The sequence below is a fragment of the Balaenoptera borealis genome (assembly GCF_965194805.1).
Source record: "Balaenoptera borealis genome assembly, chromosome: 16".
Lineage (NCBI taxonomy): Eukaryota > Metazoa > Chordata > Mammalia > Artiodactyla > Balaenopteridae > Balaenoptera > Balaenoptera borealis.
The window spans coordinates 57,582,485-57,605,109 of NC_138872.1; the positions used below are offsets into that span (position 1 = coordinate 57,582,485).

Below are 22,625 nucleotides of genomic sequence, written 5' to 3' on the forward strand. Positions count from 1 at the left end.
AGAGAAAAACTTAAAGCATAAATGCGCATTAATTCTAAGGGCCATATATTGTATGGCGCCATTTATTCATATGAAGTGTCCAGAACAAGCACACCCACAAAGACAAAAGGCAGATCAGTGGTTGCCTAGAGCTGGGAGGGAGAGTGGAAGGGTGATGGCTAAGGAGTGCAGGGGTCTCTTTTTGGGGTGATAAATTGACTGTAGTGATGGGTGAATATATTTATTAAAAGCCATTGAATTGTATGAGTGAATTGCAGGGTATATGAAATCTCAATAAAGCTGTATTGGGGGGGGGGGAGACAAGAACTGGACAGAAACAGGCTATTTTGAGTGGGGACAAACAGTTCTACAAATCACAGCTGTCTGAGGGCCCGGCATAGTGAATGATGTGTACGTTGAACAACTGAATCAGGTGTAAGTGTTCCATTTTCTGCAGTATTTCTCTAAAAATATTAAACATTTTTGGTGTTTGAAAAACCCATTTATCTACAAAATTTATTTATGTACATAAATTCACTCTACATTCATGTAGTTTTAAAGAAAGTAAAACTATATTAAGGGACAATGTCCACCAAGAGAGGAATCAATTAGCAGGATGTCCTTACAGAATGAAGGAAGCTGTACATGTGGACGGGACGAAAAACAGGACAACACCCATCGTACATTAAGTACATATGTTCATCGAGGGATGGAGTCTTTCTTGCCTTCTTGCTTCCATGTTGTTTTAATGTCTCAATGAATATGTATTGCCTTTATAATAAAGGTAAAACCACCCACACACGCGAAGCAAAGCAAAGCAAAGCACGATGCAGAAAGGCACAACCAAAGTACTGCCTAAGGCCAGACACCACCTCAAGCAGCCCATAAAGGCTGTACCAGTGGGGACTTCCCTGGCAGTCCAGTGGTTGAGACTTCGCCTTCCAATGCAGGGGGTACAGGTTCCATGCCTGGGGAGCTGGGATCCCACATGCCGAGACCAAAAAACCAAAAAACAGAACAGAAGCAATATTTTAACAAATTCAATAAAGACTTAAAAAAAAAAAAAGGTTGTATCGCAGAAAGAAAAGGGTACAGGAGCTGCCCATTTGGGGGCAGGAGGGAGTGGGAACAAAAGGATCCCAGAACAAAGGGATTACCTAGATTATTTGTGACCTTGAAGGTCCTTTTACACCTGGGCAAATGGCAGCATCCTCTCTTAAATGCCTGGATTTTCTTTAGAACTACTTAAAAAGACAAGGAAATTTGGGGGCTGAGGATTGGGGTCAGAAGTAGAAGAGAGATTTTAAACATACTGTGATTGTGCTAACTAAAACTTTTAAAAACTAGTCAAGCACAGCCAATTTCAAATGAGTTCTTTTATTTGCATAAAGCCACAAACAGAACAGCCTAGGACAGAGGACCAAGTTGTTTCTGGTTGATGTTTTCTTTCCCACGTTGGTGTCAGCAGACCACCACTCAGGCCTTACCCTCCTTTTGAGGGGACCCACCCGGACTGTCAAGGAACACCTACTTTCAAGACCTTCTAAAAAACTAGCGGCCAAAGAAAGTGTTTAAAAGTTCCTGGGAGGAAGACTAGTTTCCCAGGTAAAGTCACGGGAGCAGAAGACATGTGGTGTTCAAGGTCTGGAAGGCATAGCGAAGGTGTCAGCTTTCCCAAAATTAATCGGTATATTTGAACACAATTCCAATCACAATCCAGCAGAGTAAGTGAAACAATTTTGAAAAGAACATAGTTTGAGGAATTACACTACCTGATTTTGAGACTCACTATAAAGCTTCAGTAATCAAGATGGTGCTGTGTTATGTAGACACAGATCAATGGGACAGGAGAGTCCACAAAAAGGCCCATGTAAACATTACTACTTGATTTGTGACAAAGGTGTAAGCAATTCAATGGAAAGGGACAGCAGTCTTTTCAACAAACAGTAAAGAAACAGTTGGACATCCATAGGCAAAAAAAAAAAAGAACTCCAACCTCACACCTTATACTAACTGATAATGGACCATAGATGAACATAGATTTAAACTTTAAAACTTTTAGAAGTAATCACATGAGACATGGCAAAGAATTCTTAGACATAACACCAAAAGCAAGATCCATAGAAGAAAATTTTGATAAGCTGAACTTCTCCAGAAAGACACTGTTAAGAGAATAGACATGCTACAGATTGGGAGAAAATATTTGCAAATCACCTATCTGACAAAGGACTTACATCAAATATATAAAGAGCTCTCCAAACTTGACAGAAAAACAAAACAAAACAAAAAAACCCCAAATACTTGAACAGACACTTCATAGAGGGTATACGGATGGCAAATAAATACATAAAAAGATGTGTGACTATGAGCTATTAGATATCTGCAAATTAAAGCCGCTACCCACCTACCGGGATGACTAAAGTGAAAAATGCTGACACTCAAGTGCTGGCGAGGATGAGGATCAACGGGACAGCGGGAGGGGAGAGGGCACGGGCACCTGGGAAGTAGGTGGCAGTTCCTCACGAAGCATACCTCACACAACAACTCTACACCTTCCTCTAGAGGAATGGAAACTCATGTTCACACAAAAACCTGAACACGGGTATTTATAATGGCTTCATTTGTAACTGCCAAAAACTGGAGACAACCCAGATGTCCCTCCGTGGAACAGAATGGAAGCAGCAATAAAAAGCAACTACTGATTAGGTTATATGCTGTATGATTCCATTCTCTTGACATCTGCAAAATGACAAACCTGTACGAGATGGGGAGCATGGCCATAGTGGAGACACGACCAGCACAGCACAGCGTGAGGGGACGTTCTGGGTCCTGACTGGGGCAGTGGTTACGCAGACCTACACCTGTGCTGAAACTCAGAGCCATTCACCCCAAAGGCAAAACAAAAACAACAAAAGAAAAACAAAGGAAAAAAACACCTGGAGGGCAGGGAGAAGAATAAGAAATGATTTACTGACTCTTTAAATAAGCACTGCCTCGGGATATGGGTTCAGATCTTTAACCATTTGGGAAAAGAGAACTGAGAGAGCATAAAAGATACACAGGTCTGAGTCTTTCTGCCTCAGGACCTTTGTTCGGGTGGTCTTGTACACAAATGTGTGCATCACAGCTCCTGTTCTTTGAGGAGAGAGGGAGTCAAAAACGCCAAAAAGCCAGGAAAATGGGAGGTCAGACACACCCTTTGCTCCAGTAAACTCACATACATAAATAAGGTGTGCTACTCCATAAGCTACGTTTAAATTCAGACCAATTCCCAAAGAGTTCCAACTGTTCCACACAAGCTACTGGAAAACGGAGAAAATGGGGGGAAAGACACAAACAATAAACAAGTGGAATGCTGACCAGGATGGAGGAATAGAAAGCAAAACAATCAAAATCACAATTACCTCTGGTTTAAGCACGCTCTCCTTGAATTCTCACAAAATATCTGTTACTCATCTTAACAGGACCATCTTACATACACCTGTAAGTGTGAGGGGGACCAGAGGACAATTTCCCATTGCAGGGGACCACCCAACACTGCCTGCTGCCCGTCCCCATGGCGTCAGCTGCTGCGGACAACTAGGCTGCCACTAGCTAATTATCATCCAACCATCTTCGTCCTCTGCCAGATAGTAGTAAGACTCTTACATACAGGACAAAAGTCACTGCTCTCTTTGTGCCAGTGAGCTTTCTGGAGTTATAACTACAACCCTGTACCTAGTTAGGTAGGCTGTTACACACATGAATGTGGTATTTTAAGGACTTTTTAATATAACTGTATAATGAAATACGCCAACATTTAAAAGATCTGTATAACTCTGTGAATCAGTATTTTCCAAATGACGAATATATGGTATTAGAAATGCTCCATTCAAAGTACAAGACAAACCAATAAATTTTAATGTAACAGAGCACGATAAGTTAATCATAGGGTTTCAAACTGCATGCTGTAATCAACCTTAAGAAGCTACCAAATTTCGATGTAGTATGAAAGAATTGCCACAGTTACCTGAAAAGGCTATACCTCTGGAAGACTGGGTTGTCTTTATATTTCCAGTAAAATTTACACTGCAACTGACAGCACCAGATATGAGAATCCAGCTGTCTTCTATCAAGCCAGATAATAAAGAAATCTGCAAAATATATGAACAATGCCATTCCTCATTAAATTTTTGTTTTAGAAAATACTTCCTATAAAAAGTATGTTAAATGTGGGAATTCCCTAGCGGTCCAGTGGTTAGGACTCAGTGTTTTCACTGCTGGGGACACGGGTTCAATCTCTGGTTGGGAAACTAAGACCCTGCAAGCTGCACAGCGTGGCCAAAAAAAACCCAAAAACAAGCAGTATGTTAAATGTGTTACTATGTACTGGTTTATTATTTTTAAATGAATAACTAAGACTGTTTTAATTTCTAATTTGGCAAATAATTATAGCTATAACCCACCTACCCAGAAGCTCTTCAGGGTTCTCACCAATTTTAAAATTGTCCCAGGATCCTGACAACAAGAAGTGTAAGAGGGACTTTCCTGGTGGCTCAATGGTTAAGAATCCTCCTGCCAATGCAGGGGACATGGGCTCGATCCCTGGTCCGGGAACATCCTGGTCCGGAAGATCCCACATACCGCGGGGCAACTAAGCCCACGTGCCTCAAGAAAAGATCCTGTGTGCCGCAACTAAGACCTGATGCAGCCAAAAATAAACATTTTTTAGAAAAATAAATAAATAAATAAATAAAAATAAAATTCATGTTGACTACTAACATTTTTCCACAAAGACTTATAGAAGGGCAGGTGCAAATCTAACCCTTTATAATGGTTACCAAAGTAGGTAAAATTAAGGTTATTTGGCATTGAACATGGTGGCATGTTCCACTCCTATTGAAACTAAAATATAAAAATGCAATGCGTTCAATTATCTGGTAGAAACTGCTGTTCAAGGTGTAGAGAATAGAATGCCTCCCGGCCTCAAAGTCTAAAGGGGAGAAGAGCAAAGAAACACAGTTCATTACAATCCATGCACATGGGCAGGAATCAGAGAGGGGCCTCTATTTTCATCTACCCAAAAGCCTTACCTCTGCCATTCTCACCTCAAACCCCCCAGAACTCAAATCCTAACCACCCCCTCCAGCCACTGCCAGTACTACTCAGGAGCCTTCCTGCCCCCCTGCACCCAGACATAATTGCTCTCCCCCACTTCCAGAGCCCTCTCTCTGCACCTCTCGTGGCATTCATCGCTTTCTATTCTGCATTAATTACGTGTTCACGTGACCCATCTATATCCTGCTGACTCTCCCTCAGCAAAGACACCTATCACCTCTTCATCTCTGTAAACCACGACACCTATCACCTCTTCATCTCTGTAAACCACCCCAGCCCAGTGCCTGAAGCAGTGATTTGAGGTGAAGGGTCAAGAATGCACTGTGCTGAGCCAGTTGGGAGAACCTTCTTCCCAGGTTTTCATAGAAGAAAATGCCTGGTTTTCTGTTATTCTAAACAATCCTCTCCAAGGCGGTCTTCTAGAAAGGCAAAGCTAAACCCAGTTCACAGGCTGGGTCTGGAGCAGCAACTGGCCGCTAGAACTTTCTGTGATGATGGAGACGGTCTACAGCTGCGCTGCCCAATACGGAAGCCACGAGCCACAGGTGGCTATGGAGCCCCTGAAATAGCGCTAGTGAGACGTAGGACCTGAGGGTTTACTTAATTCTACTTAAATCACTTCAAGCCCCCAGAGACATGGTTTCTTGACCTGTGGAGTAGGGCGTAGAATAGTCGCTTTCTGCTCTAAAACAAAATTATGTGACCAAGAGCCCTCTGATAACATACCCAAAATGAAACCAGTATTTTAAGAACAAAAGGCCTTAAAAAGTACAGGACTTTTAACTTCATCAAAATAGAAATTTCAAATAATAGCCTCTGATTCCCAAGGAAATACTGGCTATAACAGAAAACTTCCAGATTTGTAGTACTAATTTTCCCCCTTCCCCATAGCCCTCAAGGTAATTAATGACCAACTTGAGAATAATTCTGAAGACTTTTGACAGCTCCCACGGACCATGCCTGTAACATCACAATCCCCACGACCTGGGCATCCTGCAGGAGCCCACAACCATCACAGCCACCACCAGGACCGCCTGTCCTTACTGTGCATGGCAGTGTGTGAATCTGTGTGGCTGGCCGCCGCACATCTTGAAGCTGAACTAGTCACCTCTACGGATCATTTGCTTTCTGGGTCGTCCCCCTTACCAGGATGCCCAAGAGTTACCTCGTTTATTTGCATCTTCTCCAGACACCCCAAATCCACTGGCTTGAAGGTCTCAATTTCGCCAACTCAGCAATGAATGCATTAGCAGTTTGTTAAAGTTGTGTGTATGTATCTATCTCATGTTTTAAAACTCACTGTCAGGGAAAGAGGCCCAGAAGGAAGATATTCTGCATGTGCCACAGAAACACCACCACGCAACTAGCTGGAAGTCAGTGAAGCGAGGAGACTGGCAGGCCTCTTAGGACCTCATTTCTTTCAACCCCTGCCCAGCTGAGGAATCCCAGGCTCTGGCACCTCCGACCCTGTTTTCCTTCCACCTTGTGAAAGCTGCTGTCTTAAGAAAGAAACAGATGATTTAGGTGACAGGGAGGAGAGGAATGCAGCTGGTCAGGACTTCAAGATACAGCAGGGGTACAGCCAGGTTGGTGCCATCTGTGTGGCTTGGAGGAGCCTCAGTTTGCTCATGTGCAGATGCAGGGTCATGGGGGTGAGGTGACAGGAGGACCTGAGTGGACAAGGTGCCTTGAGGTCTGACCCTGTAGCTCCACAGAACTTGGGCCTCTGAAATGCAGTACGCTTTCGCCCTGAGCCCTGGCAGATGAGGCTCGAGCCTTCTCAAGTTTAAATCTCTCCATATGCCCAGAGCCCTGAATGGTTTGCTTTAGGGATGATTCATTTCAGCTTAGGATCGCATTACTGAATACCTGATTCTCAAAGAAGGGAGGCATCTACCTTTAAAAACACATCTATGTTGCTTCTGCCACCATATTGCACTTGCTGAAGGATAAGGTGGACCCGGCTGGTTTCGGCAGTGAGCTACTTTCTATATTCAAAGCATGTGGTGAACACCACACAAAAATCTTCAGACTGCAGAGCCCAACTGCAGCTGTGCCATTTTGGGTGGTGAGATAGGAAAACGCGGGAGAAGGCAGCGGCTTAAATTAAAAAGCAATAGCAACGTCTTCACGACAAATAGTGTCTACTGACTATGATGAGATGCAAATTTCTGTGAAGCCACATGGCTTGGGTTCAGATCCCACTGCTGCCACCAACCCTGGGTAGGTTATTTAACTTGCTCAGCGCCTTGTTTCCCTCAGCTGTAAAATGGGGACGCTGCTGCATCTACTTCAGAGTTGTGGTAAGGAGCCAATGAGTTGATACAGACACAGCCCTCACGTCCAGGGGCCTGGCCCAGGGAGGGGTAGCTGCCGAGCTCTCCCAGCCTCTAGGCAGCTCTCTAAGGTTCAAGGCCAGTTTACTGGACACCCACCTACTGCTTCTTACCCACCTTCTTGGATCCTTATTAGTTTTGTTGGCTGCTGAACAAATTACCACAAACTTACTGGCTTAAACACCACACACTTATTCTTTTATAGTTTTGGAGGGCACAAGTCCAAAATGGGCCTCACTGGGCTAAAATCAATGTGTCAGCAGGGCTGGCTCCTTTTGGAGGTTCGAGGGGAGAATCTGTTTCCTGGCCTTTTCCAGCTTCATCTTCAATGCCAGCAATGGCCTTCTCACATCACGCCACTCCAACCTCCCTCTTTCACGGGTTAAGGACCCTGTGATTACACTGGGTCCACCTGGATAACACTGCATAATCTCCCCGTCTAGGGATCCTGAACTTAATCACACCTGCCAAGTCCCCTGCCAGGTAAGTAACATAGTCACGGCTTCCAAGGGATTAGGACAGACATCTCTGTGGACCATTACTCTGGGGACCACAGATCCTCTCGCTCTAGATCCCAAGCCCATGATGCTGTTCTACACCTCCTGCCTCTGAGCACACCACCCCTCCCTCTCTTCAAACTTAGCTGTGTCCCCTCCTCTGTGAAGCCTCCGATGACCCACCCTTTTCCCACCGTAGGTCAGTACCCCCGCCCCATCACAGCCCTCCCTGGCACATGTTTACCAAGAGCCTTCACTCAAGTGCTGGGGGCAGCCAGCCCTGTACCTGCCAGTCGGGAGGGTTTGCATAAATGTCTAGCTCGTGAGCAGAAGCCCTGCGCCAGGTTCTGCGAGTGCACAGCAAGTACAGCTCTGCTGCCACGAGGGTACAGTGGAGTCAGAAGCAAGCCATGAGGCCTGGTGCTCGGGGACATCCAGACGAGAAAGCAGGGGGCGGGGGTGGCAAAGCCCAAGGTGCCTGCGCAGAGCCTGCGAGCAGGTGCCCTCCGCGGACCTCACCGAAACAGAGCAAGCGGGGAGACTTTGCAGCAACCTGACTTCCTGCAACACCCTAGCCTGGGCCAGTGGGTGCGCTGTCAAACTGGAGTGTGGTGTCACGTGTCCCACGGGACCCCATTACAGTTTGTAAGAGTTTAGGGTTAGCTGGTTAACTGCAACCCAAGTCAATAGGACCCAGAACCCATTTCTTTCAACGAAACATAATTTAGATGTTGGTTTACAGGATAGAGTTGGAGCTGTTTATGGATACATTTTGGAGAACTGCTGGAAGATGGCTCCCAATCTCAGGGGTATAGCTCCGCAGCACTGGACTCACTTGCATATTAGTAAAACGAACATCGAAATGACTTGAATCAACATTCTCTATGAGGAGCAGGGATGCCATCCATCCAAGCAGGAAGCGAGATTATTTACTTTAAAAACTAGTGTGCAAATAAGCTTTTAATACGGGGGATTGCTATTTCACACAAAACTGTTCAGTGATAATACGGGGAATTGCTATTTCACACAAAACTGTTCAGTTACCATGGTGGAATGACAAAGTTACAAGTGCAACAGCACGTTCCCTTATATTAATGGCCTATACACGCTTGCAGTGAACACGTACAGTTTCTGCAAATCCTCCCTGCGTGTTTGTTCTAAGCAATAACTGTTGAAATGTGACTTTAATAACAACCTGGGGCTTGCACTGTGTATGTGTATTTTATTTCATTTCTTAAACAATTTGTTTACACTGCGTGTCTACAAAATACAGAAAGAAACTGTCCACAACAGACTGGAAATTATTAAAAAAAAAAAAACAAAACTGTTTCTTCACCACAAATAACCGAAGAAAGCCTGCTCTGTAGCGTTTGCCCAGGAACTATTTATTCACTCATTTTAATTTAGCTTTTCCAGGACACACTGTATCTTTCCAACATCCAATGTGACACTAATGCTACCAGAAACACCCTCTAGCTAAGGATCCAGCCAGACTGTCTCGGTGAACTCTGGCCACTAACACTGTCTGCCCTGTCGGACGTGTGCTGTACCTGCTTGTCCAATGTGGTGGCCACTGGCCACGGGTGGCGACTCAATACTTGAAACGTGGCTAGTCAGTTAAGGAATGTGATTGCCACCATGTGGCCGGTGGCTACCTTACTGCACACTGCAGGGTAAACCCTCAGCATCCTCCTACCCCACATGTCTTCTCCTCTGCCCCCATAAGAAAATGAGTTGGCATTCTCAAGCAATCCAGGTCTCAGTAGGAAAACAGACTCAGTTTGTTCCCATGGGTAGCAGCAGGAGACCTGGAGTGCTTTAGAGGAGGGAGGAGTCCTCTGGCTAGCACAGGCAGGATATCACACAGGTCAGAAGCCGCCCCTTGGCCACCACTGGGAGCGGGGTTAGGGTTAGAGCTCAGCAACCTCACTCCACCAGCTATTTCTGTGGACTTTGTGCAGGTCAGGCATTCCAGCCCCTATCTGTTCTCCCTCTTGTCCTTACAAGTTAAAGACAGAAGAGGAAAAGGCTGAGACTCTTGGGGGAGTATTCTTCCGTGCCCATCTATGATGGTTATAAAACAGCAATAGGAATTGAGGAATGTTTTTAACCAATTCACACACACTTTGTTTGACTGAATAATTTTTCCTCCTAGCTGACATAAACTACCAACTCTAAGAATCAAGCACTTCAAGATTACCTAACCATCAACTATACTTCAAAAAGAAAGAAAAAAAAAAAAAATGACCTGCCCTACATTATTTACGAGGAGGAGCTGGACTCTCTAACCACGTGAACAGGCTAAGGAGCATTACATGTCCTCACTTGAAAACAGCAATAGCACAGGGTCAATTCAGGGCCTTGAAATGTAATTTATTCCCCAAAGTAATATTGATGAAATGCACTTGCAACTCCAGGTGAGTAAGTTTAGTTTTCTCAGCCTATACCCTAGAGAAAAGCCCCCTCAACTCTTTCTGAAAGTACCATGGCGGGGGGGGGGGGGGGGGGGGGGCAGGAGGGAGCCAAGAAGTCAGATCACTACCCAGACACTGGTGGCCACACCCTGGGTGTGATCACACTCTGCATTACAGGTCACCCCAACAATCTCATACAGCCCCTTTCCAAAGCAGAGGCCAGCTCAACAACTTATTGCAAGAGCCAGACCTTCCTCTGGTCAATATTCTGGGGGCTGGTACCTCGTACAGGACACTGTCCTCCCAGTATCAGGATGTCAGGGAAACCAATTAGTCACTAGCATGGAATCAGAACCCAGGGAGGGCCTGGGTTTCGAATATTCTATGCCAGGCAGGAAAATCACGTGGAACTGTTGTGGTCACAGAAGGGAACCTCCTTCTCTTTATCTTGCAGATTCTCAAATAACCCAGAAAGAAGGGAGGACCACCACCTTGAGACTCTGATACAGCACTCACTCACATTTGTTAAGATAAACCCCAGGTCGATCAGATGACTTGGGCTCCTTGGAAGGACACCTGGGCATCTCTGAGAATATTAACAGCTGTGCCCGCACAACAGTGGTCCCAGCCGAGCTGGTGACAAGGCAGCACGTGCTCAGCCCAGCGAGGGCCCAGCTGCACAGTCAACGAGCCCTCCCGTCTCGTCACCCCCTGGAGCGCTCTGCGCTCTGCTCTGCCCAACACCGAAGACAGTGACACTACTCCCCAAGGCGTGCCCCCCGGAGGCCCCTCCCCCACTCCCTGGCTCTTGCTAGCCCACACTAGTGTCATCATTAAGTTCTGGAAGCATTCACTCTAGTCCAGGTCGGTGTATTTCCCTACACAACAAACTTTCTAATTACCTCCATGTCCAACTTCCAAGTTTAAATCACCAACGCTCAGAAGAAGGCCTGCTTCTATTCAAGAGAATTTCAACACATCTGACTTCTCATTAGCCAAGCCGTGTGTTAAGTTACTACCAAAGTGGCATAACTTGACTTTCTTGCCTACGCAAGACACTTAAAAATCCTGCTTCCTCCAACTTGCCTAAGTCCAAATTAGTTCAGAACAAGAAGTTTCTGAAGCAGGTGACATTTTAACATTTAACCATCACAGTACATGTCAAGAAATACCTGGTTACAACTCGGTCCCCAGAGTAAATTCCTTTGCCTTCGAAATCAAGCAGAAGTACCCAGGCTACATACTACTCATGCAAAAAACCAGAAACAATAACAAATTTTAAAATACTCAATAGAAAACTTCAGTAAGGTCCATCAATACCCTTGTCTGGAAAAGGAGCTTTTCCTTGCAAAAGGATCAAAAATGCCACTTGAAGCAACTTACGTTAAAGGCAATAAAACTGAATTAGCAGCTATCAAAGCAATATTGGTTTATGGCTTTGGCATTCTCTTTCACACACCACCCTGCCAGCCAGCCATCTCCTGCACTACTGTTTTGCCTTAAAATTGCTGTTTCCTGAATGAGTGTCTCCCACAAACACATTTAACAAAGAAGGAACATAAGGTCGGTATCTTCAGCACAAACAGTCCAGCGGTGAGGAAGATGAGTACACAAGAGCAACCCCACAAGTAGCTCATGGGGCAAGACATGGCTCTTATGCAAGGCAAGTGGCTAAGACCACCAGAAAAGTTTAGGGAAAAGGTGGCATCTAAATCACTTTCCTGGGGTCTCTTGTCCTGTCTGCATCCAAGGAGAAGCAGACACTACCTGTGCAAGTACAGGGCCCAAAAGCCAGAGTTGCACCCCATGCAGTGCAAGTGTGTGTGCACCCAGAGCCTGAAGCACAAAGCAGGCTGACTGAGGATCCTGATGGCAGAGGCCGGGCTGTGCGACTACCCGTCTACCTGCATGAGGAAGGCAGCACACCTGAGTCCTTCTAATAAGCAGGGCAGTGAAAAGACAGCTGTGTGGGGTCCAGGAAGAGTGGAAGCAGAGACCAGTAAGAAGGCTATTGCAAAGTTCCAGCATGAGGCCACAGGGGCCGCCTCGTTTAGGGTGGTGGATGGAAAACCAAAAGGGCTTTTGGTAACAGGATGTGGGATTTAGAGACAACAATTCAGGGCCGACTCCCTAAGTCTGGAGGTTCGTGTGACCTGGCTTCCCTGCTCCAACCTGATTGGCAACCTCATCAAATCCATTACTAGATGCTCTAAGCCTAGTGCAAGAGCAAGAATACTCTCATCACGAAGGCCGCTGAGCGGACCAGGCTTCGGCAGCAGTGTCACAACGCACCAAATCCACTAGCCACTCCTCTATCATCCACCACATTTTTCTTAAAATATTACACCGTTAACCTTATATATCTATATAGGCACATCAAGCCTAGGATTTCATAAACAATGCTGCTTAGACTGAGGCTGGTCAGTTTTCTTCCTAATCCATGTCAGGATATAATTACCATAGAACCACGAAAGTCAACTTGCCCCACCTGTGTGCGCCATGCTTGATTAACCTGTGCCCATCCCTGCCTCAGGTGCAACCCTTTTACCATCACAACACCATGAGTGAACACTGATGTTCCTATCTCTGTGCCCTGCACTTCACACATGCTTTGTGCTTCCACCCTCACAACAACCTTGCAGGATACGACAGACCTCCTTTTCAAGGATGCAGAAACTGAGGCACTGAGAGCTTAAGCAACGTGCATGAGGTCACACAACAATTAAACGGCTAAGTCCATGTTCAGACTCAGGCCTGGCGCTAAGCCTGTACTCTCTCACCACACTGCCCCACCATGAGTTAACTCAGTGGCTTCTTTCCTCCTTTCCACAAAACTGATCCCCCCCACCCCACCCCCCAAAAAACAAGATGAAGGTATACACTTTTTTGCAATATGTGCTGTTAACAATCTTTTGTTTACAGATAATCAAAATCAGCAGCCTGGAAGAATCAGGAGGGTGGATGCCTTTGGAAAGTAACTTCCAGTCCCATCAAAACCTGACAGGCTCACATCAGTCAGATGTTTCTAGGTTTGGCTTAATTTCCTCTATGTGTCTCTATCTTTTCTGGGTTCTCCAAGTTGATGCTCACTTTGTAGAGTTCTTTTACCAACCAAAGCTAATGTGAGAGGAAAATCAATATTCTCATATTATTTAATTTTTGTCTTGTTACGGCACGATTTGAAAAGCAAACATGTTTTAGATATAATAAAATGCCCAAGTGTAGTTTATTTGGGTACACGTGTACAAGAGAACTCACTTTCCACTCCCAAACCTGCTTTAGCAGAAAAGTAACTTGAAACTCCATCTACCCACACAAGTTGGAAAGAAAAAGAAATCCACCACTGCTGCCCCCCAAACAAAAACCACAGAGGTCAGTGATCGATTCTTTTCAGAAACTGCAGACGACTCACTGATTTGCTCCCAGCTTGGTGTCCTGAGAGCAGTGGTCTGAGTGTTGTACAAAAGTCAACCAAAACTGTCTGTGCCCATGAGTGTCAAAGATTACACTCTGAAACATAGACTGCTCACACGGGCAGCAGAGCCACACCAGGGCACAAACATCAAGGTACTGACATTTGTGCCAGCCCGCCTATGCTGAAGCCAGGCCTTGGGAAAACTTCCTGGTGATTCGGAGGGGGCGTAACAGACCAGATTATCACCTCTCAAGCACCCGAGAGGGCAGAGGCCACCGCAGGTCCCTCCTGCAGCCCCTCGGCCTGCACTGCCTCTGAGTTAGAGAGTGAATAAACTGTGGAGCACATTCATTCCTGGCCAGGCCGACAAAGGCCACCACCTCCATGGTGCTATTTGCCTCCCAACCTGAAAACCTGCAGGGGCCTCACAGGAAGGAAACATGTGGTCTCAACCCCACTGAACTGCCACCATACCCCACCCCCCCCCATCTTTTCCCTCTCTGCCCTTCACCCTTCATAACTTTCCTAACGGCTCAAAACAAGACATTTTTAAAATAACTAATCCTGAGCACTGTTATTCTCCAGCAGATGTGCAAGGGCTGCGCAGGGATCAGTCAAAAGCAAATGTGACCCCTATAAAGCAGAGCAGGAGCGCAAACTAACACCGGACCTGCTGGTAGGAAAAAACCGCCAACCAAACCAGTCTCCCCGGCTCCTTCGAAACTGCCCTGCCCAGGAGGGGCGAGCAAATGCTCCTCATCCACAAAGCTTCCCTTCCTCGAGCTCATCAGAGGGAGCCCTGACAGCTTCCAGCTGCTGAGTGAGTCTACAGGAACCAAGGCAAAAACCAAGCAGGTGCGAGTCTCTCACTGAGCCTGGCAGACGAAGCCAAGCAGAGCTGATGGTCACTAAATCCCACCCTTCTCGCTTTTTAATAGGAAGGATTTTCACACTTTCTGGTCCTAAACTACAAGGTATAAACCTAATGCCACATTTTAGGAGTGGGAAGGCTAAGAAAGGCTGAAAGAGACTGCCTAAGACATAGGCAGCTTTTTAAACTGCACACCTGCGGCTGTTCACAGGGTGCTGACAACCATAACCCCTATAAAGACAAGGTACCCTCTGGATAATGAATCGGAGGCCCACTCAAAAGAAGACTGAAGTTTACGGCATCAGCAATAATAAACTACAACCTTTGCCATCCAGTTTGAGACACCAGTAAATTTGCAGATTAATGATTTTACGGGAGACTTTTCCAATGAAAACTTGGATATGAGAACAAAACTCCTTGAGAAAAAAAACGTAGTCTTGAAAGCATGCATGACTTCTGAAAACTCTTCCTCCACTCAACACTCTCTAGTCTTATAGAAAAGCCCTTGAAATTTGTAGACGTGACTATTTCCCCAGAGACCCAGTTCTGTACCAGAAATACACTATGCAGTGGGGTCCACGCTGATCAGCTCTCACCTGTGTTCAAAACGCTTAAAAAGTGCTAAGACAACATAAGTGGGACACAGATATGCTAGCACTAGTGGATTTTTGTCTTGACTGGGGGATAACTTGAAAAGGAAACTGAAAAGCAATCCCTTTTTACAAAAGGAATATACATACTTCTCTCCGCAATGTATCCTTCAGCTAATTGTTTAATGACACGTGACAAAACTCTACCAAGTTATTGCCTTTCTGGGGCCAAGTGGGGCCTGGTCCTTGGCATGGACTGGGTTCTCCTGTCCCCCATTACTGGCCACTGAAGTACCAGCGGGAAGTGCTTTCCGCAGGCATCTCCACCACTTCACCTTTTGCCATCTTGCAGGCCATTTTCTTCAGAGCACATCCAACTGTTGGCAGTACGTTACTCACAGGGGAGTACCAGTCATGGTAAGAGTTCCCACCAACCAGGGGGCAGCACCCCACACGTGCAGCCACCCCACAGGACAAATGCTGCTTCACCTGAGCTTCCTTAGCACCCCCATTCACTTCCACACCCCAAGATCTCTGGCTAAAAGCAAAACAAGAACAGAACATTCAATGCCCCGTTCATTCAGGGGCACTCTTTTGACTCCTGCCTGTCCGTCCCCCTCGAAATAGGTAAGGACTCTCTTTTAAGACTCCTTAGACTTTGCCCTTTTCAGTACTTGGGGCCACGAGAAATAAAAGATGCCTTCCAACCACCAAGTCCGCTTGAGGTACGTAAGCCCAAGACCCTTCCGCGTCCAGCGCCTCTGCAGCAAACCTCTATTACCATGCCCTTGTATCTCAAAGCAGTTTTACCCTGGAAAACTGCTGGCACATGGGCAGAAAATTAAGTTATCTCTGGAATCAGGGTGGATTTAGAGATAGGTAGTCGTGGGGGTGGGGTGAGGGCGGCGGCGACTTTCACGTAGTTTCAAACACACACCTGGCCGGAGGCTGACTGCACCGTACGCAGCCAAACTCCCCGAAATACAGCTAACTCAGAAACGAAGAGCGCCTGACTCCGAACTCTGGGCCCGTCCAAAGGCTGAGAACATCTGCGCCCCTTGCAGGTGTTTCCAAATGAAGCCCGACGCCAGCAAGTGCTGTTATGGAGCGATCTGGGGGTCCGCTTCGAAGCCCCAATGGGCTCTGCCGGGGAGCGTGCGGGAGCAGGTGCGGGCGAGCCCCGAGCCCAAGGAGGTCTCCGGTTCCCCGACTTTACCGGCTAGAGCCAGGCCCCCGCGACGCCCCAACGGGGAGACGGTCCCCGGAGCCCGGCTCCCCAGCCGGGCGCGCAGCGGCCGCCAGCAGTCCGCAAACGCCCGCGTCCCTCCGCGGCCGGAGCGCTCTAATTTACAACTCCAGGCTCCGGGCGCTTTGTGCCGGCGAGGCCGCCCGGGTCCCGCGGGCCGGACAATGCGCCGGGCGAGGGGCCACCGGCCGCCCCCCGCCCGCGGGCCCGGCATGACTGTGCAGCCTCGCCCGGCCCGGGCCGGCCGGATCGGGCCGGCCAGGCCGAGGCCCGCGGCCGCCCGGGGCCTCCCGGGGCCTGGTTAAAGATGGCGAGCCCCTCGCGTGGCTCCCGCGGCTCCCCCCGGCCACAATGGAAGGCGCCCCCCGGCCCCGCCGCGGCCGCCCCCGGGCCTCACCTTCCATCTCCATGTCCTCGGGCTCGCTCAGCTGCTGCTCGCCCGCTTTCTGCTGCTGCTGCTGCTGCTGCTGGTGGTTCATGTCGGCCGCGGCCTGGGCCTCGCCTGCGGCCGGGGGCCGGGGCTGCGGGCCCGGCGGGCGGGCGGCGGCGGCGAGCCGGGGCGGCGGCGGCGGCGGCGGCGGCGGGGCGGCCTCCTCCTCCTCCTCCCGCGCGTCGTCGGCGGCGGCGGCCCCGGGGCGGCCCGCGGCGGGCGGCGGCGGCAGGGAGACGCGCACGTACTTGCTCGCGATTCGCCCAATCTCGGCGCCGAGGCGGGCGGGCGGCCGGCGGGCCGGGCCGGGCGGCCTCGTCGCTCGCTGCGGCCGCCGCCGCCGCCGCCGCCGCCGCGGGGCCCGCCTCCCGCCGCCGGGGCCGGGGCTGCGGGGCCGCGGGCCGGCCGGGGGCGGAGGGCGGCCGGGCGGGGGCCGCGGAGTCAGCCCCGCCTCGGGCCGGGCGCGGCGGGCGGGAGGCCTGGCCGGCCGCGGCGGGCCTGCGGGGCCTGGGGCTGACGGGAGCGGTGGCGGCGCGGGCGGGCGACGGGCCGGCCGCGCTCCAGGCGCTACGGCCTCCGCCTCCTCGGCGTCGTCGTCGGGGCTCCGGCAGCGGACGCGGCGCCCGGCGGCTCGGCTCGGCTCGCTCTCAAAATGGCGGCGGCGTGAAATGTCACATCCGCATGGGGGGCCCGAGAGCGAGCGAGCTAGCGAGGAGAGCGGGCGGGCGGCGCAGGGAGCGGGCGGGCAGGCGCCGAGCCGGAGGGCGGAGCGGGAGCGGGAGGGCGGAGCGGGGAGGCGGAGCAGGGAGCGCCCCGCCCGCCGCCGCCGCCGCCGCCGCCGCCGCCTCCTGGGTCCGCCCGCCCGCCCGCCCGCGTGCGGCCCGCAGCGCCGCGCCCCCAGTGCCCCTCGCCCGGCCCGCCTCGGCCTCTCGCCGGGTGCCCGCCCGGAGCCTCGCGGCCGGGCCCGGGGGCGCTCCGATGTGGGCGACTGGGTGCCCCAGCCGTAGGGGCGAGTGGCCCGGCAAATGCCCCATCCCGGGCATTTGGTCACCCAGAAAGCCCCTGAGGCCGTCGTGGGTAGGGGCAGAAACCCTGCCCGCAGACGGGTGATCTCGAGCCGGTAGCTGATATCGCCCGTGGACTCCGGAGAAGAGGGCCCGGATCGGAGCGAGCGGCCACCGCGGATCAGCACTTGCTGGCACTGTTATTTACCCCCTTTAATAGGTCTGTACTTTATTCACCCAGTACCTCGCGTACGAGAACTTCTTTTCTCACTATAGCCCAAACCAGAAACCAGGTTTTGGTCCCTCAAAACCAACCCAAATAGCTCTTCCTTTGGCATTAATTTATCCCCTTCATATCAGCCCAGTCTGGGTAAGATCCTTCACCCAGGGCCTCCCTCATTCCCGATCCTTGAGAGACCGGTGATTGGGGTCTCAACTTTTTGATGAGAACCAAGGCAATGCGGATAAAAAAGATAATGGAAGAAAAGGATACACATCTCTACATATGTGCACCTCTAAGTGACCGTCTCAAGGGAGAATATAATTTTGCCCCCAAATGACCAAGAAATTGTGATTCCTGTCCCACTTTCTATCTCCCTATCTCCTGTCCCTGCATTTTTCTCCAGTTTTCTCCACTTTATTCGCTGTCCGTCTCCCCGCCCAGAAAAGAATGTTTTGTGGACTGTGGTATCCCAAATGCCTGGGACATAGCAAGTAATCAATACTTATTTGTTGAATGAATGTATGATTCAAATGTGACTAGATTCCGCTCCCTTCTGCCCACCCCCCCCCAGCATTTCATACACTTAAATGTTTCCCACCAGTGAATTTCTTGCTGGACCAAAGCAATGAGCAGACAAGAGGGAAGGAGCTACTTCACCAGGAATCAATCCCAGCCCCTTGGTCACCCCCAGATTCTGAAGAGGTGTTGTTATTCACACAGATTCTCACAAATGCTAATGAACAGTTCTCAGATGCAAAGGAATCCTTCTCTCCAGCTCTCTAGAGACTTGGGGGAGGGCAGAAAGGACTGCTCTGGCAGAGAAAGGGGTGGCAGGGAGTGATAAAGGTGTCTATCGGGTTCCACACTGGCCAACCTTATCTTCATCACTGGGTTCAAAACCAACCAGGGAATTAAAAAGAATAAGAGTAAAAAGAATACCTCGCACGATGGATAAATTAAATGTTGTACACCCAATACAATAAAATACTGTTTGGCAATGAAGAATGGATGAGGCTTGAAGACACCGTGCTGAGTGAAAGAAGCCAGACAGAAAAGATCTTATAGTGTATGATTCCAATTACATGAAATGTCCAGAGCAGGAAAATCAACCTATAGAGATGTGAGATAGATTAAGGACTGGACAGTTAAGGGTTTGGGAGTGACTGCTAGCAAGTACAGGATTTCTTTTGGGGGTGATGAAAATATCCTAAATCTGATTCTGGTGATGGTTGCACAACTCTGCGAATATACGAAAAACTATTGAACTGTGCACTTTAAATGGGTAAATTATGTGGTATGTGTCAGATCTCAATACAATTAATTTGTTTTGCTTTTTTATAAATTATTAATTTATTTATTTTTGGCTGCATTGGGTCTTCATTGTTGAGTGCGGGCTTTCTCTAGTTGCGGCCAGTGGGGGCTACTCTTCATTGCGGTGCGCAGGGTTCTCATTGCAGTGGCTTCTCTTGTTGCAGAGCACGGGCTCTAGGTGCGCGGGCTTCAGTACTTGTGGCACGCGGGCTCAGCAGTTGTGGCGTGCAGGCCCTAGAGCGCAGGCTCAGTAGTTGTGGTGCACAGGCTTAGTTGCTCCGCAGCATGTGGGATTTTCCCGGACCAGGGCTCGAACCCGTGTCCCCTGCGTTGGCAGGTGGATTCTTAACCACTGCGCCACCAGGGAAGTCCCCAACTAATTCTTTTTAAAAGATGAGAATGAGTGAGGAAGACCAGAGTGGAAGCTGTTCATAGTCTAGATGAGAGTTGGAGATGGACTGGGGGTGGGGTTGGGGGTGGAGATGGAGGAAACGGGTTAGTATGTAGGCAGGTCAAATTGCTGAGAGCCTGGAACTGAGTGGGAGGGAAGAGAGAAGAATCAAGCATCGCTCTCAGATTTCTGGCTTGAGCAACTGGGTGAATGATGGTGCCAGTTACTAACATGGGGGAGAAGTCTGGGGGAGGCACAGGTTTGGAAGTAAAATTAAGAGTAAGTTTCTTTTGGCTTCATTTTGGGGAGTTTGGGGGGTTTGTTGTTTTTATTTGTATTTTTGCTTTTTTTGAACTGTATTACATTTGAGATGCCTGTTAGACATTATCCATACGGCGGTGGTAAGGAGTTAGTTCAACAGGAGTCTGGCCTAGAGGTAAAGATGTGTGGAGATGGTATGAGAGCCTGGAGGCCACCTAGGGAGGTGGGGCTAGAGCAGATTTGGGCCATAGTCAGAGGCTGATACAAAGAGGGACCAACAAAGCAGACTGTCTCAAGTATAGGCCCCTCACCCATCCACCCAGTCACTCTATCCTGGGACCTGGTTTACTTTTTCATAGTACTTACCAGCATTTTCTTTCTCTCCCTCTCTCTCTCTCTCTCTCTCTCTCTCTCTCTCTCTCTCTCTCTCTGTGCAGCTTGTGGGATCTCAATTCCCGGACTAGGGATCAAACCTCGGCCCTCGGCAGTGAAAGTCCTGAGTCCTAACCACTGGACCACATTTTGAATAATTTTTGAATAACTGTTTACATAGCATATGCAGAGTTCTACAAGGGACCTTCAACCTAGATGCTACTCCTACGATTGCGTTCTATTACACTGATGAAATTAAGGTTGCTAATCAGTCGAGTTTAAGTAGAGAGACCATCTGGTTTGGCCCAACCTAATCATATTGGTCTTTTAATAGCAGAGTTTTCTCTGGTGGCAGAAGAGGAAGGCAGAGATGTGACAGATGAGAGGAGGTTCTCTGTTATTGAGATGTAGGGGGCCACGTGGAAGGATCTGAGAGTAGCCCCTGCAGGCTAAGGGGGCATCCCCAGCCACCAGCCTGAAAACGGGGGCCTCAAAACTAAATTCTGCCAGTCTGAATGAGGTGGCCCTTCCCCGGAGCTGTCAGAGAGCCCACCCCTTGGCTTTGGCCTGGTGAAGCCCAAGAGGAGAGCCCTTTGGAGCTGGCCTGGTCTTCTGATCTACAAAACTATGAGATCATACATGGGTGCTCTTTTCCACCTCTAAGTTTGTGATAACTTATTGCACAGCAATAAAAAATGAACACGCATAACTAATGTGTCCCGTCCTACAAGCGTCTTGATGAGAGAAACTGTCTTTCTCACAGTTCTGTCCTCAGCACCTAGCACAGTGCCTGGCCCATAGCCGATGCTCAATAAAGGTTGAATGAGGGCTTCCCTGGTGGCGCAGTGGTTGAGAATCTGCCTGCTAATGCAGGGGACACGGGTTCGAGCCCTGGTCTGGGAAGATCCCACATGCCACGGAGCAGCTGGGCCCGTGAGCCACAACTACTGAGCCTGCGCGTCTGGAGCCTGTGCCCCGCAACGGGAGGGGCCGCGATAGTGAAAGGCCTGCGCACCGCGATGAAGAGCGGTCCCCGCACCGCGATGAAGAGTGGCCCCCGCTTGCCGCAACTACAGAAAGCCCTCGCACGAACCGAAGACCCAACGCAGCCAATCAATCAATCAATCAATCAATCAATAAATAAAGTAGAAAAAAAAAAAAAAAAAAAAAAAAAAAAAGGTTGAATGAATGCTTTCACCTCAGCTGATGCTAACTGCTTGCTAGGAGCTAGGGGCTGTCTGGGATACAAAGGTAGAAAAGAGTGCCTGCATGCTTTAAAGGCTTCTCGGATGGATTTTCATAGGGATTCAATAACAGCACTTACTTTCTCTTTTCCTGCCTTACGCATCTTTCATGGAGGAGTGGATGACAGGTGGAGAAGTTATTCCTAGGCCACCATGGCTACTAGAAAAGCAAGACCGGGAATCTCCTGGTGGTCCAGTGGTCGTGACTCCGCACTTTCACTGCCGAGGGCCCGGGGTTCAATCCCTGGTGGGGGAACTAGGATCCCTCAAGCCAGGTGGCCAGAAAAAAAAGGCAAGACCAGTGCACTCTGAGGCCTACCGAGAAGGCCCAGACTCAATTATTCCACGGGGTTGTGCTAGCCTGTTTTCTTCTTCCCCTGGTGGAATTATAAAACCCATTTGCGGGCTTCCCTGGTGGCGCCGTGGTTGAGAATCCGCCTGCCGATGCAGGGGACACGGGTTCGAGCCCTGGTCCGGGAAGATCCCACATGCCGCGGAGCAACTAAGCCCGCGCGCCACAACTACCGAGCCTGCGCTCTAGAGCCCGCGCGCCGCAACTACTGAAGCCCGCGCGCCTAGAGCCCGTGCTCCGCAACAAGAGAAGCCGCCGCGATGAGAAGCCCGCGCACCGCAACGAAGAGTAGCCCCCGCACCGCAACGAAGAGTAGCCCCCGCTCTCCGCAACTAGAGAAAGCCCGTGCGCAGCAACGAAGACCCAATGCTGCCAAAATTAATTAATTAATTAAATTAATTTAAAAAAAAAAAAACCATTTGCACACAGAAGGGGTACTTGGGGAAGAACTCCACAGAAGTGTATCAGCTGCGTAATGCCTACTTCCTGGGAGGTTTAATGCCAAGATGCCTCAAAGGATCTGTTAGAGAACTCCAAAGGGCAAGAGGATTTAGGGCACTATTTCTTTTTTAATATAAATTTATTTATTTAT

At 49.2% G+C, this 22,625-nt stretch overlaps 1 protein-coding gene across 1 annotated transcript in view; it reads right to left on the minus strand.

Moving 5' to 3' along the window:
- USP7 (ubiquitin specific peptidase 7) overlaps nucleotides 1-17,199 on the minus strand; it is a 55,789-nt gene extending 38,590 nt beyond the window's left edge. Inside the window, exon 1 of the mRNA XM_082361649.1 lies at nucleotides 16,843-17,199. Within this exon, the coding sequence (XP_082217775.1) occupies nucleotides 16,843-16,924 (82 nt within the window). The 5' untranslated portion in view covers nucleotides 16,925-17,199. The remainder of the gene's footprint in view (nucleotides 1-16,842) is intronic.
- Between the last annotated feature and the right edge of the window lie 5,426 nt (nucleotides 17,200-22,625).